This window comes from Pyricularia pennisetigena, chromosome 3 (genome assembly GCF_004337985.1).
Source record: "Pyricularia pennisetigena strain Br36 chromosome 3, whole genome shotgun sequence".
Taxonomy (NCBI): Eukaryota; Fungi; Ascomycota; class Sordariomycetes; order Magnaporthales; family Pyriculariaceae; genus Pyricularia; species Pyricularia pennisetigena.
In genome coordinates this window covers 5218810-5233887 of record NC_043742.1, presented here as the reverse complement: position 1 = coordinate 5233887, position 15078 = coordinate 5218810, and the positions used below count along the sequence as shown (strand labels likewise).

General features: G+C 51.9%; 6 protein-coding genes across 6 annotated transcripts; 4 read left to right on the top strand and 2 right to left on the bottom strand.

Moving 5' to 3' along the window:
* Window positions 1-3342: 3342 nt before the first annotated feature.
* On the top strand, window positions 3343-4894 carry PpBr36_03203 (uncharacterized protein; the record flags this gene model as incomplete). Its single annotated transcript, XM_029890378.1, has 2 exons — window positions 3343-3430; window positions 3657-4894. The coding sequence occupies 2 exons, from the start codon at window positions 3343-3345 to the stop codon at window positions 4892-4894; spliced, it is 1326 nt and encodes a 441-aa protein (XP_029754120.1).
* Window positions 4895-5545: 651 nt separating this feature from the next.
* PpBr36_03202 (uncharacterized protein) lies at window positions 5546-6500 on the top strand (the record flags this gene model as incomplete). The annotated part of the gene is made up of 3 exons (XM_029890377.1): window positions 5546-5696; window positions 5792-5900; window positions 6041-6500. 3 exons carry the CDS (start codon window positions 5546-5548, stop codon window positions 6498-6500), a joined length of 720 nt encoding a protein of 239 aa, XP_029754121.1.
* A 417-nt stretch (window positions 6501-6917) lies between these two features.
* PpBr36_03201 (uncharacterized protein) lies at window positions 6918-8049 on the bottom strand (the record flags this gene model as incomplete). Its single annotated transcript, XM_029890376.1, has 3 exons — window positions 6918-7226; window positions 7314-7618; window positions 7731-8049. 3 exons carry the CDS (start codon window positions 8047-8049, stop codon window positions 6918-6920), a joined length of 933 nt encoding a protein of 310 aa, XP_029754118.1.
* Window positions 8050-8585: 536 nt separating this feature from the next.
* Window positions 8586-10199, top strand: PpBr36_03200 (uncharacterized protein; the record flags this gene model as incomplete). Its single annotated transcript, XM_029890375.1, has 3 exons — window positions 8586-8645; window positions 8839-9573; window positions 9645-10199. 3 exons carry the CDS (start codon window positions 8586-8588, stop codon window positions 10197-10199), a joined length of 1350 nt encoding a protein of 449 aa, XP_029754119.1.
* A 520-nt stretch (window positions 10200-10719) lies between these two features.
* PpBr36_03199 (uncharacterized protein) lies at window positions 10720-11460 on the bottom strand (the record flags this gene model as incomplete). The annotated part of the gene is made up of 1 exon (XM_029890374.1): window positions 10720-11460. The coding sequence occupies one exon, from the start codon at window positions 11458-11460 to the stop codon at window positions 10720-10722; it is 741 nt and encodes a 246-aa protein (XP_029752874.1).
* A 1835-nt stretch (window positions 11461-13295) lies between these two features.
* PpBr36_03198 (uncharacterized protein) lies at window positions 13296-13526 on the top strand (the record flags this gene model as incomplete). The annotated part of the gene is made up of 1 exon (XM_029890373.1): window positions 13296-13526. The coding sequence occupies one exon, from the start codon at window positions 13296-13298 to the stop codon at window positions 13524-13526; it is 231 nt and encodes a 76-aa protein (XP_029752875.1).
* Between the last annotated feature and the right edge of the window lie 1552 nt (window positions 13527-15078).

Here is a 15078-nt window from a genome sequence, read left to right as displayed (position 1 = left end):
GGGTTTTGCGTGCCACTCTGCTCTTTGCCTTCACTGTCCCCTGTCTCGTAGACATCCTCGTGAGGGTCACCATGATCCTCATATTGACAGTTGGATGAATGTATATGGGAAAGGAAACAACGGGATGTGAAGAAGAAAGGGCCAAGAATGGTGGGCCAGGAATCAGCGAGTACAAGCCGCCAATTTACAGCAGCTTTTTGAAGCTTTATAGACAAGATATCACATCATTTGTCCTTGTATACTCGAAATCACGTGATAGATGCCTGCAAGCAACACCCAGAGCCTGCCTGATGCCAGCTCTGCATACCATCCACCCCAACTACAGACGGATGAGGCACGGCAAGGAGGAAGCCTGTCCTATTGGTGACTTTAGGACTTGTGGTAGGGAATCTTGGGTAGTACTGTACTACCGGCAAAAGTGTGTAACTGGTGCAGGAACGTCATGACGAGCAACGGACGGAAGTAGAACGTATATTACTGTGTAATAAAGTCTTGTAAGACTGAATAGCGTAATAGAGAGCGTGGGAGATTCTAACTTGGTACATGTGAACATCTGTCTTTTAAAGTCCAAACGTACTAACCACCAAGGCATCACAATCATGCTAACCAGGTCGAGCAGTGATACGACCTCGAGTTGAGCCTCATTTGGAGTTTGATAGGGAAACACGGGCATCTCCATTTCGGCGTATGACTGGCCACTTGTACTAAGTGGGGCCGCTGCCTGATGTTGCCCCGGGGTGGCACTGATACTTGCAGTTCCGACCCGGTGCAGACTCCGTTTCCGGCAGGCTATATAGTACTTGGGGTATTTGCCTCAATGTCCTCAGGCAGCTAAATATAAGACAGCTACTGATGCCCCAGACGCATCTGACGCAGGATATCGCTGATCTCTGCATCCTCCCAGGCCTGTTCTAATCCATTTCCGAACTCCATGGGAAGGTGGAAAAAGGTAACGAAGGCAAGGCTGGTCGATCCAAGAGATATCAGCTTGTGCGAGAGCCAATCGAGTGCCAACGCATCAATGCATCTGTGGCAACACTCTATCAGACTACGACAATAACATGGCGGCTGCAATCAACGCGACCATCTTTGGCTATCAGCCCCAGGCCTGATTTGAAACGCTCTGTCACAAGACACAGCCTCAGAATGTTATAAGAAAGCATATGCAGTGCTGAGGAAAAAAGGTCTGACATGACATCACAAGAGAAAAAAATGGCTTGATGGCTGGGAGTTTCGAGTATTGCATTGGCATGCAACATTCTTTGAGAGATGGCTGGATTCTGGCCAAGCCTTTGCTTGTGATGGAATTAATGAGTCACTTGACTCGTGCTATGCTTTGGTCCTCCTGTCGCACATGAATACTACCTGCTACTACCGGTAGACAGAGTGCGTAAGGGAAACGGAAACCAACCCAGCCTAGTTTTCCTAGCGGGTGTTTGGCTGACAGTAGTGTGGATGGTGCCTAGTTTTAGCACAGCAATTGACCAGCTATGATGCGTACTGTACCTGCCTGTGCCTACCGGTGCCTGCACCCGTGCTTGCACCTGTACCTGCCTGTGCCTGTACCTGTACCTTAGCAACCCTGGTTGGTTTTTTTTCCCACAAAAGATGTCTGAATCTGGAACATATGTCGGCAATTCCAACCTGTAAGAATTTTTTCAAGCCGCAAGCACTTCTTCGAACGGTAGCAATAGATGAATCCTGCTCTTTGGTGGTACGAAAGAAAGCCAGATTTCACGATATGATAGATTCAGGCTGCACAGCTGCAGGGCTCCCCAGCAAGTAGAGAAAGAAAGCTCCGGCAAGGCTCCAGCAAGGGCGGATTTTGGCGGGGATTTTAATTGCTACGCGATCGTCGCGATGTTCGCGTGTGCCGAGACGCCCTTGGGTCAAGATTCCACCGGGCTCATCGTGAACAGGGATAAGTTTGGAAGTGCCTCAACTCTCGACGCGTTGATTGGCAGCCAAGGCAGCTTCCCCATTCGTCTGTTTCCCCATTCAATGCAGGCCAGCTGGCAATCTGCAGGACAAAAGGATCTACTTTCTTACTGTGCTTGCCGTAGTGCTCAATCCCCGAAAGAGGACGCGGGTTCCCAACCATCGTCAGATTCTCCTTACCTTTCCAGTTCCATCCATGCCTGGTTGGTCCCTTGCATTCCTCGTCAAGCCATCGTTAAAGGGCTATTGAGAGGCGAGCCTGCCCAGTATGCCACTTGTCCTGCGCTAGCCGCCTGCTTGTGTTCTGGGCTGTACTGTGATTAGTGCCCCTGGTTTGCTGGCATTACGTGCAGACACGACAGAGTTGGTGCAACACACGAATGAGACTGGAGCTGCGTTGCACAAGAAATATTACTGGTGAAAAAGGGACCAAAGGCAAAGCAATTATGCCTTGCTTCTGTCCGGCGCTTGCTGGATCCAGCGTCCCAGCAAATAAAATCCGCGGACACCTTGGCTGCATTTGCATGAAATTTGGAGCTGTCCGCCGCGTTTCCCTGATTTGTGCTTGGCTGGAGCAGCTGGCCCAAGCTCCACTTTAGACAGGAACGAAATCCTGTTGGCCCAAACGCCAAAACTACGCCCTACGCGTTACTCCATAAAGTTTTACCACGTCCCGGCACGTAAAGCAAGACAGCCCATAGGCTTTGGCTACAGGAGACCCGTCAGAGGTCTGAGCGTGTAAGTGCCAGTCGATTAATTGATTGATTGATTCCCCTCCCCCCTTTCCAACCCGGGCCTCGACCAACCTGTCCGACAACAAGCACATCTGTCCTACTCTATCACTCGCTTCATTCGACAAAGATTCGTTGCTCGCTGTCGTTGGCGATTTTTTTTTTTATTGCTCAATGATTGTATAGCCTTTCTTTCTGTACTGCTCAATCGATCAAATCGTGCTCGCTGCGCCTCTTTAATTACTACATACACCGCTGCGACGATTAAAATCGCGTCTGGGCCTTGTCTAAAGCGGCCACCCCCTCCGCCACACCGGCCCATTTGAGCGACCGCTTGCCACTGAATCCCAGACAGACCACCAAGACCGCCTCAAACCTCCCTTCTCGTCATCTACTTGCAATAAGAAGACGTGTGTCTGCATTAATACCAATCCTCGCCCCCTCTTCTCCTCTTTTTTGACGACTTTTCATTTTACCACTGCATTTGCATTCAACTGGAGGCGATAAAAACAAACAAACATACCTGGCATTGTCGAAGCTAGATTTCGCGATTCAGGTAGCAGCTGCACTAGTGCTGGCCGCGCACCTCCTCGGTTGCAAATCAATTCGTTCTGCTCATTCCTAAACAACACACTGCATACAAACACCTGTTCGCCCACCAATCTATTTGACAATGGCCAGCACTATTCCTCGTCAGCCATTTGCTCCTCTGGATGGAACCCGACTACAGGGTTTGACAAGTCTGAAGAATCGACAGAATGGTATGCGACACATTTCTCCTAGCTTCCGTTTCGTGTATCGCCCAGTCAATCGCACGCACCCCCAAAATTATCGGTGCTTTGTCAATTTCCATTTCTTGTATTATTGCATGCATAACCGGTTGTTCTTCGCTACGAGTCTTGTGGAGTAGTTTCAGGCTGTCATTTGATCACACTGGCGAATAATCGTGCGAACATGCGAGGCTGACCTGCTGAATGCTTCCCGTAGCTTTCTCTCCTGCCAGCAACGGCAAGCGAAAGGCCGATTCTATTGATACAGACGATTCGGAGAATGTTGACCCGGCCCTGTTCGCCAAGAGGTCCAAGGGATCCGACAGCTTCTTTTCCAATGACTGCCTAAAACCCTCCACCTTCATCCTGACCAAGACCAGCAGTGGAAGCTCTCTTTCGCCAAGGACCGCTACAACACCATCTCTGAACAAAACCAGCAGGCCGATTGCCAGGCCAAGAAGCACTATCCAGTCCAGGTCGCCCATCGCAAAGATCAATTCGTCACTGTCATCGTCTACTCCGCTTTCGGCACCTGCAGGCCGTTCTCCGACTCGCGGAAGCAAGCGCGTCGGCATCCTGTCCAATCGCCGCCGCACAGCTAGCCCGTTTACGCGCGTAGACCCTCCAGCATTCGGCAAGGGCAGCGGTCGTGGCGCAGCAGCAGCGGCAGCACCATTTTCTTTGGATGCCGCTCTCAAGGGTACCATCTCCAACTACGCATCGCGTCACAATGTGCCGGCGGCCCCCGTGGTTGATCTCTACGATTCCCTGGACAGCTCTTGGACTTTCGAGATCCACGAGGACACGCCAGAGCAGGAGATGACAAACCTGCTGCAGCACAGCACCTGCGTCCTAGACATCAGTAGCGATGAGGAGAGCGAGCAAAAGGCGGTCCGGGAACGTGCAGAGGGTCGCGACAAGGAGAACATCCCGCCAGCTGATGACGTCAGCCAGATCCGCACCCGGCGCAGCGAGGACGACATGCTTGTCGAGAAGACTCGTGGGCCTCTTACCGAGATGAACGCTGCGGACTACTATGCAGATGGCTGCGGTAGCGACTCGTTCATCATCGTGCCTGGGGAGTACGTCGACGACGAGGATGCCGAAACCGTTCATGGCGACGAAGAGCCAAGGGGGCACGACGACATGGACAGCAAAGGCAAAGCCAAATTTGTGTTTGCGCCAGAGCTCGATGCCGATGTCTCGGTCGACGCGCTGATGAGCAGGAGAGACGTGCCTGCGCCGCAAGCTGCCCTGTTGCAACCTGTCGAGGGCACTGGCGAGAGTTTTGAGCTGTGGGAGAGCGGAAGCTCAAGGGATGACGCCGAACCCGAAACCCTAGCTAGCCCATCTTCCACCAGCCTTGCGGTTGAGGAAAAGGCTGAAGAGAAACCCGAGGGCACAACTGAGCCAGCAGTCGAGGTTCTGCAAACCCCCGAAATTCTTGCCTCATGACATCACATTCATGTTGTTCTTGCTTCCTCGGCTCCTTGAGCGCTTCTTTGGGTCTGGAGTCTTTCGGTTGGCTATGTTAATGTGTGATAGGGATGATGTTGGCTTCAAGGAGTTCTATCAGGCGTCAGAGGTGATTTCTGGGTATTGTACTGGTGGACATTGGTCATGGGATTTGATTTATGGCGTTGGAATCTGGGCTTTTGATATCTGATGCACTACAGTTCCGTGTTTTTTCCCCTCCTTTTTAGAGGACATCGTATATTTACAAGTCACCTTCATGTTGACCCAAACAACTTCTGCGTGAAGCCGTCAGGTGTACAGTAAACTCCCAATCCTGACAAAGCTGGCATCGGCATAAATGACTGTCACGTGATTTGTTCTAGGCATTTGAACGCCAGCCTGGTAGCGGGGTACAAAATCAGGAGAGTATCAGGAGACAACGCTGTGGGATGCATGCATTGGTTATCTTATATAAATAAGTATATAAATAAGTGTGCCGCTTGACGATCATCCTCAATTCATAGCTATTCAATCCAGACCCCTAGTTGTCGACTATCATACCTCTCGCTTTTGACTTGGCCTACACTCATCTTGATATTTTTTGTTTTTTTTTTTTTTTTCTTTTTTCTAGACTTTGGTGACCGGTTCAGCATGACTTCGACCAGCAGCGAGGCAACTGCCGTGCGTGGCGCGCTGATCGTCCTCGAAGGCCTTGACCGGAGCGGCAAGACGACGCAGGTCCAGCTGCTGGAGAAGCGGCTCCTCGAGCTCGGGCGTAACGTCAAGGTGATGAGGTTTCCTGGTAGATATTTTTTTTTTTTTTATTCTTCTATTTCTTGTCATGGTTGTCCCACTCTGGCACACCTTTCGTCTGAACCTGAACTCGCCGTGCTCTAGACAGGACTACGCCCATCGGCCAGATGATCGACGGATACCTGAAAAGCCAGGTGGACATGGACGACCACGTCATCCACTTGCTCTTTAGCGCAAACAGATGGGAGGCAGCGTAAGTTTTCCCCCTTTGCGCTCTTGGGGCGTTTTCCCTGTGACATGTACCCACCCAGAAAAAGAAAATTGCGAATGCGCATAGAAGACAAACAAACATACTTACGTCTCCCACTAACAAAAAAAAAAAATCCCTTCCAGAAAACAAATCACCGCCCTGCTCTCCGCCGGCACGACGGTGATATGCGACAGGTACTACTACTCGGGCATGGTCTACAGCGCGGCCAAGCAGAACCCGGCCCTGCCGCTCTCGTGGGCCCGGGCGCCCGAGGTCGGCCTTCCGCGCCCGGACCTGGTCCTCTTCCTGGACCTGAGCGAGGACCAGGCCAAGGCCCGCGGCGGCTGGGGCGATGAGCTCTACGAGAGGGCCGAGATGCAGCGCCGGGTCCGTGAGCTGTTCTGGGGCTTGAGCATGGGTCGGGTCGAGGACGGCGCCGGCCAGCGCGAGGAGAGGGCCCGGCAGGAGGAGGAGGACCTGCACGTGGTCGATGCCAGCCCGTCGGTCGAAGCTGTCTCCAAAGACATCTGGAAGGTGGTGGAGCCGAGGCTGGACGCTGTCGGTAGGGGCGAGGTCGGGAAGGTTGTGCGGAGGGTGTCATGATTTGCCTGCGTTTCGATCTATGCTCGAGCCTCTTGTTCTCGCTTCTGCACACTCATAATGATACCCAAAAAAGCCATCAATGTGAATAAAATGCCCCAACTTGTTCTGATCACGCCAAATATATCATAAGTGTTGGGGGCGTTGAGCCCGGCGTCTAGACTCTAGACTAACTCTCATAGCAAACTCCGAGTGCGAAAATTGCAAACCACCGGGGGTGCCTCTGCCCGGTTTATATGATGTTGAAATCCAGTTCCCACCTAACCCCAAAAAAACAAAACAAAAAAATCCGAAATACTCAGCCTTGAACGCCGAAAACAACAGGACAAAACAGAACACATAGCATTCTCTTGCCCACCGGGCCCTGTCAGGGCCTTTTCAACATGCATCACTGAGCCTCACTGTCCTTGCCCAACCCCATCAGTGCCTGTTGACACCAATCAGGCTCAGGAACTCATTGCGAGTCCTCTCCCGGCCTTCAAAGCAGCCCAGGACGCAGCTGGTGATGGTTGTAGCGGTTGTCTTTTGCACACCGCGCGTCACCATGCACAAATGGCTGGACTCCATCACTACGGCAACTCCCTGCGGCTTGAGCACCTCAAAGATTGCATTCGCCACCTCTTTGGTCAGACGCTCTTGGATCTGCAGGCGGCGGGCGAAGAGCTCCGCAATGCGAGGAAGCTTTGAAAGTCCAATGACGGAGTTGGCAGGAATATAACCTATGTGCATCTGTACAGGTGGTAAGACGAGATGAAGATTTAGTAGATTGCTCAAAGTTCGTCCCCGAGGGTTGGTTGAGGTCCGGATCTCCCTCACCTTGCCAGTGAACGGCACCAGATGATGCTCGCACATGCTGAAAATCTCAATGTCCTTGACAATGACCATCTCGTTGTGCCCCTCGTGGAATATGGCGTTGTTCACAATGTCCTTTATGTTTTCTTGGTAGCCCTTGGTGAGGAAGAGCAGAGCCTTGGCGTACCTGTCGGGCGTGGCCAGCAAGCCCTGCCGGTCCGGGTCTTCGCCGACACATTCCAGAAGAGTCCTGACGGCCCCACGCATGCGCTCCAGCCTCTCCGCCGCCTGCTCCGGGGTTTCCTCCAGTCTTGCTCGGGTCCCGACGCCTGATTGATGATTGTCATGTCAGTGAGACGGTACGAGCAGAGTAGAGATGACGCAAGGGGCTACAAGAGCAATGTTGTAGCAGCAAAATAAAGCAGGGGAGAGGAGACGCACTTGGCCTACTCAAGCCGTCAAAGTCTATGACGGGGCTTGGCGACCTTGTCGGGGCCTCGGGCTTCTTTTTGGGCTTCGGCGGGGGCTCGTCGCGGGGATCACGGGCGGCATTGCTCAGGCTCAACCTCCTTTGCGCGGTCTTGATGACGCCATTGACGCCGTGGTCTGACTTGCGCTTCTTGTGCTTCTTCTTGGTGTGCTCTGTCGCACCGGCGGCCGGCTCGTCGTCTCGATGCTTGCGACTTCGTTTTGTACCGCTGTTACCCGAGCTCGAGCTCGAGCTCACAGCCGGCGAGGTCCGATCGTCGGCCCTCCCCATGACGCAGGAGCAGTGTAGGTAATATTTCTAATGTGTTCGGTGAGTTGGGTAGACGAGGATGATTTGGTGCAGTTTGACGAATCCCATAGAATTCTGGAAAAGAGCAGATTAGCTCAGAAGTGGGTTGGATGAACTAGCAAAACTTGGTACAAAACCAGATTCGGCTTTTGTTTAATCTGATGTAGGTCTCATATTGTTGTTTCCCCCCAATCTCGAGTCAAGTAAGCCTGGACTAGACCCTGAAAAATTCACATCTTACCGCGGGTTGTACCACCATCCCCGAAGAGGTCGGGTGTCCGTCGGCCCTCGCTTTCTCCAAAAATTCGCTTGCAGGCAGGACATTTACTTTAGAGCGCAACAAAAAAAAGGTGGGGTTACTTTTTTTTTTTTTCGCCTTCTTTAGCTGCACGCTTCCCCCAACAGAGCTTAGCTTCGTGAGCTTGTGGGGTGCTCTGGATGTTACCCAGAGAAGCAACCGGCAGAGCCGCGGGCGCATGGTCTCACATTTTTGAACCTAATAGAAACGCCAAGCCGCAATGCCAGGGTACTTTACCGGTACTGTACCGCCAATACGATACAATTCTCCCGCACGTCACGTCAGTTTTAGGCGTCCGTGGTGCTCCACAGCAACTTGGTGTCGCGAGCTTCAACACCACACTCTCCACCCACTTCTAGTCATTCACGAACCAAAACAGGAGATATCTGCGCACTGGCCACAAGCAGAACCTTGTGTAGTATTATCGATATCCATTGCCGGCGAGTCGGTCCTGAACGGGATTTACCGTCTAGTCTAGTCTAGAGTGGAAAGGAAATACAATGGCGTCTCCACCAGCCTACACCCAGTCGCCCATCGCGCTCTCACCACCGCAGCCATCCAACAGCCAGCTGCCTCTCACCGCGGCAGCCCTCAGGAACAACGCATCGGCCGTCATCGGCAACAAGAAGCGACCATCGATAACCGGCGACGGCACTACCTCGACCGTCAACAAGCGGCGCAAGGCCTCGACCATGTCGGTGACCTCGGTCCCGCCCGGATCCGCCCATCCGCTCCGCCAGACCTCATTCCCGCCAGAAGACATGGGCGGCCCGCGCTCCCCGTCGGCCTTCTCCGACAACATGAGCATCGTGTCGGGAAGCCAGGTCAGTGCCGTCGGCAGCGGCGTAGGCCCGCTTCTTAAGAAGAAACGCGGCCGCAAGTCAAAGGCCGAGAAGGCGCGCGAGGCGGAGCTGGCAAAGGCCACGGGCTCAAGTGCTGCCCCATCGGTCGGCGGAGGCGCCGGGGGCGGTGCTGCTGACGGCAAGAGCGTGGCCGGTGGCGGAAAGGGCGGCGAGGAGCATGCCGAAGAGGAGGAGGACAATGAGGATAACGTACACATGAGCATCACTTCGGCCAAGCGGTCCGAGGCGCAGGCGCAGGAGGAGAAGCGCTTGCGCGCAATGCTTACGCGCTGCATGGACGCAGACCAATTTGACAGATATTCCAATTGGAGGGCGGCCAAGTTGCCAGATCCTGTCGTTCGTCGTGTGAGTCTGTTTGAATACATGTTGACGCTTGACGTGGACGCACTCCTGACCTGTTTTATTTTGACCCATAGATCGTAAACGCAACCGTGTCACAATCAGTGCCACTGCAGGTGGTCACGGCGGTCCGCACTGTCACCAAGTTCTATCTTTGCGATATCATAATGATAGCGCGCCAGGTGCAGGCCGAATGGATCGCCAGTGGGGAGGAACCGCAGGCCGCTCCTGTGACAGAAAATGAGGACGGAAGTTTTGAAGTCGGTGAAGAAATCCCATGGCCAGGCAAAGTCATGTCCGCAGCGGAGGAGGAGGCCGCCGAAGAGGCAGCGGCTGTGAGCCAGGGTGACAGCAGCGCCACATTAAACAACTCCTTCACCGAAGGCGGCGGTGGCGCATCCGCAAGCTTTGCTAGTCGCATCGACGAGAGGGACCGCCAGAAACGGGAAGTTATTCTACGGGAGCCGCCCCGAGGACCCCTGCGTCCAGATCACCTCAGGGAAGCAGTACGTCGCTACCAAGCGTCCGCTCAGAGCCAGGGAATAGGGTCCCTCAGGGTTTGGCAGGAACAACAGAAGAACGGCGTGGAAAGGTTTCCGATCAAGACTGGAGGGAAAAGAATATTCAGGTGAAGACTTGATCAAGAAGCTCCCACCTTGTGTTGTTCTGCATCGGGCTACAGTACGAGGCAGACTTGGGCGGTGGACGAGGTGAGATTAGATGGCGACATATTGCGTCTAATTCATATGTTTTGCAGTATTCTCCTGCCCGATTTTTCTTTGAGCGCTGCGTTCTGAGAGCTGTACCAAACTGCAAGGAGACTACCGAAACGTGGTTCTCAACTTAATATCCCAACTACAGAGACAGGAGACAGAAACCATGAATACTCTAATGCAAATGAAGGCGGTACGTAATGACAATGCTAATGCTTATTATTGATATCAATTTGAGGAAAAGCTAAACAAAAGAAAAAGACAAGACACTATCAAAACAACTCATGCTGGCTCTCTAATCCTTGGATCTCTTACACTCCCTTCAGCTCAACAAGAAATCTCTTCTCGTGAACACAGGCCTTTTCTTGGAACCGGGGTCCACACTTTGTCAAAAAGTATGCAGCCCTGTCTCACAATGCAACGCTAGAAAACATGCTATTTACAAAAGAAAGCTGGCGGCAGCGAGGGCCATGACGAAGCCGACCGGGGCGGCAAAGGTGGCAGCGCCGGCGGTGACGGGCTGACCGGTGGGGGTGCTGCCAGAGGCACCACCGCCAGAGCTGGAGCCGGAGCCCGAGGCAGCAGGGGAGCCGGAGGAGCCGCCGCCGACTGCGGTGCCCTTGTTGGTGCAGTTGCCGGGGGCGAACTGGGCCTGGGTGTCCATGAGGGTCTTGCTGAAGCCCGAGGCGACCTGCTGGGCGAGCGACTGGACGTCCTGGGGCACCTTTGAGACAACGGCGTCGATGAGGGACTTTGCGTTGGTGCCGAGGTCGCCCGACTGCTGGTAGATGACGCCGCACAGGCTGGCGTCCTCAAAGGCCTTCTTCTTGTCGGACAGGGCGCTGATGAGGTTGTTGGAGTCGCTCTGGAGGCCCGACACCTGGGCCTGCAGGGTGATGGCCTCGTTGAGCGTGATGGAGGTGCCGGCGTTCACGTCGCTGGCGCCCTGCTTGAGAGTCGACATGAGGGACGACGACGACTTGGAGATGCCAGAGGGGTCGCCGTTGAAGTTCTTGATGCTGTCGGTCAGGTCCTTGATCTTGCCGTCGACGTCGGTCACGACGCGCGAGATGGTGGCCAGGTCACGCTCGACCTTGGTCGGGGCGTCACGGCGGACGTTGGTAGGGATGTCGAGGGCGGCGACGGCGCCGACGAAGACGAGGAGGCTTGAGAGCTGCATTTTTGGCTTTTGGCTGTGTTATTCTACCTTGAGGTTCGTTTTCTTGACAGAGTTTAGGCTAAAGGCCGGTGATAAACGGAGTTGGCTTGATAAAATACTATTGTTGTTTGTTCTGGATGTCTTTGAATGTTCGATGGAAGCTTGTGAGGATGAGGGAACAATCTAGGAGGCTTCAACATGAGAGATTGGGACAGATCATATATAGATATTTCAGCCACTTGTAACCCGGAGGAGTCTAGTCCCGTCAGACTGACTATCTTAGGTTGTCTAGCCACTGCCGGGGGAGTGAAGTTACGACGAGTACGTGCATGCAGCAAACGCACTCGTCTCCCTCCCCGTCACAGCACTATGCTTTTTTTTCAGGAACATAGTGACGCAAAGCAAGGATGGACCCCGAGCGAGGATCTTCGTCTGAACAAACAAACCTCCCCTCTACACTCAATCTGGGACGGCGAAACAGAAACAGCGAGAGTTAGGGTACGTACACCCCCATCGAATATGTGTGTGTGTGTGTTCGATGCGTGGGCTTTGGTGGGCTGTGCTAAAACGCACCGACAGTCCTCTGACGAGAATCGAACGGAAACGCCATCGGGAGGTCTAACGGCATCGTCAGCTTGTCCATATGATTAACGTTCTGTTTGACGTGGCCCCTTGAACCGGCGCTACCAGGCGGGGGCGAGCTGGGCAGGGGACTAGCGCCCAGTTGTTGATGATAGTTAGCAGCATGCTGCAAAGACCATCTATTTTTGTAAAAGGTTGCGAGCGGCTGTTCTTGGCAGATGCAGGGGGGCGGGGAAGAGAGAACAAAAATGCACCCAGATAGTCGATCTTTAGAGCAACAAGGCACTCTGGATGCTTCATTTGTCTCCGGTTATTCTCGGAGGCCCTTCCGTGGAAAATTTTTTTTCTTTTTTTTTTCTTTTCCTTTCTGAAACTTAGTAGATAGTAGCTAGAATGACGCATCACAACAAATCTTACTATAACGAGTAAGGCAAGGCACCAGCCGGATGGGACGTTGAAAGGTACAGTTGAGACTACTAGCCGGCACTAGTCCACTAGCTCACTAAATCCCAGGCAAGCCTACGCAAATTCCCCCAAGTCATCACTGTAATGGGGGTGTTCGGCTCCCTTGGGTTTGTCAAATTCCTCAACTTTACTTTGCTGACGACAGATGACAGGCAGGATTCCGACTTAGAATCGTACGGCAGGAGTTTTACAAAATGTGCTTGGTTGCCTCCTACCCAAGTACGCATGGTGCCTCTGAGAATGATGTACACGAAAGATAATGGGATGGTTTACAGTTACCGCCACCCGAACTCCTTTCGGAGGGTAATTGTTCATTAGGATCGGATGGGGGGCCATGGAGCCGAATTGGCGGATCAATGACTTTTTTCTATTTTTTTATTTTTTATTTTTATTTTTTGCTTTGTTTTCCTTCTCCCTCTCACTGGTTCTCTCATTTCCATCGTATAGGAAGGGCTAACCAAAACCAAAGGGACTTCTTCAAACATCCTTGAGACGATCCTCCACAGATTATGATTCACTGATCCTTTCTCTTTCCGTCTCATTTAGCTTGATCTGCGAGAAATGGGATAGTTGGGAAATGGCAAAGATCCGAATACGCAAGACTACGACAAAACAAGGAGAAAAAAAGAATTACTTACCTGGGTACCTTAGTCTTGCGTCCCTAGACGCGTATGTAAGTCTCACCGCATGACGAGAGCAGGCGTCACTTGTGCAGCCCGCAGTGCCAGGGCCGCCCTCACACATGGACCATAGCAGCGTTCTGTACGACATTCTAATCACAAGGATTCCCGGCGGGTAGCTGGAGATGGATGGTGTTCCGGACGGATGTCCCACCCCCAAAACCAAACACTATTTTTTTGAGTTTGTGGGGGGGCCATTTTCGGACCGAGAAGAATCGTGGAACGGGACGGGTAGAAACGAGCAGGCTTGCGAGAAGAGCCCAACATGAGACAATATTCAAGGTGAGTGAGTTGAAAAGGTTAGATGTCATGCTTTTTGCTTTCAATTCTCTTGAATTTTGCATAAGGATACTACAGTAGGTCCAATACCAAGTTAGTCTTGGGTACTGCGCTGGTTCCTACCTACGGTAGGTACTATATACTACTGTACGCCCAACTCCACTGCAGATCTGAATATCTTGTACTAACTAACCCGCGCAAGTCAAAGGTAAACAAATTGACGGAAACCAATCAAAACAAGACTTTGCTCGTTGAGTTGCACACGCTACTTGTCGAGTGCAAACTTACATCTCCTAGTCCGCGAATGTCAAGTCACCAATACCAATGTTAACAACATGCAATCCACACAGCCTTGACAGTCTAAGGATCTGAAAGGTAGGATCGGACTAGACTAGACCAAGACTATACAACTAGCCAAGTGGCGCCGGCTACCCCTGAATCTACATTATGAATTTCTACCAATTGCGGATTAGATCCGGGCTGGAGATTGGATGCATCGGTATTCCTTCCCACCATACTGTAGATACAGTACTGTCAAGTGTGCCAGCCTGCCTGCCCTCTCATAACCTACCCCGAGTTCATCTGTACGGGCGGGAAATGCTGTCATTCGAAACTCGGCTGAACTGCCGACTCAAGTCTGGCACACTTGGGCTTTTCTGTTGTGCACATAAGCCGAGGTTCTTGTCAAATTTTTTGATGCACCCTTCTTTTCATATTGTTTGTTTCTTCCTTGTCCCGAAAATAAAATACCTGCCTGCATCGTGCATCTGGAGGGTATGATACCGGATTCAAACATGATGGAACAAACTGTCATTTCGTTTACTGCATGCAAATCCAACCAACAAATGAATACTTGTTTCGCGTTTCGTCAAGGCGATAGCGAGAATCCTGGCTCTAGAGGTCCTGTTGTGCCGCACGAATTTGCTACAGATCTTTTTTTTTTTTCTTCTTCCAGGTTAGACCCTCTACGGCCATTGCTAAGAAGAACATGGACTGGGCTTCCTATATACACTCGGAATAAGGTGTACGTATCAGATATATAGGCACCAATCGGGGGGTTTAGCGACCTCGTAGGTTCAGGTACACATGCAAGACATGACAGAGTAAGGCCCATTTTGGATTTCCAATTGCCCTTTTTTTTTTTTTTTTTTTTTTGACCTCCTCTTCCCCTCGGAATAACTCTGTATGTTCGTCCAGGCCAGTTTCTACTACAAACGATATAATTGCAAATAATCATCACTGGGGTGAATGCTCTTAATACCGATATTCGCAGGTACGCATCCAATTCCAAATTCCAAGTGATTTTTACGTCATAGAGGAGGCATCACAGGATATAGTTCCGAGTGGGGCCCCGCCCAGGGACGAACTGATGAAAAAAAAAAAAAAAAGAAAAACACACACACACACAACTGAGCATGTGACTACAAAATTCCTTGGAAATTTTGATATATGCTGAATGGGTTCCTCAAGTTGTCGAGCCTCAGGCTCCAAAGGAATCTGTACTATACAGCAAATAGGTACGAGGCAAGAGGTAGGGATGCACTTTACAACGGGGCTAAAAAGATGCATATCCATTGCTGTTATACAGCAGGCACTCCTGCCCATCTAGGCTTAGTTTGTCCCACTTTTCCAT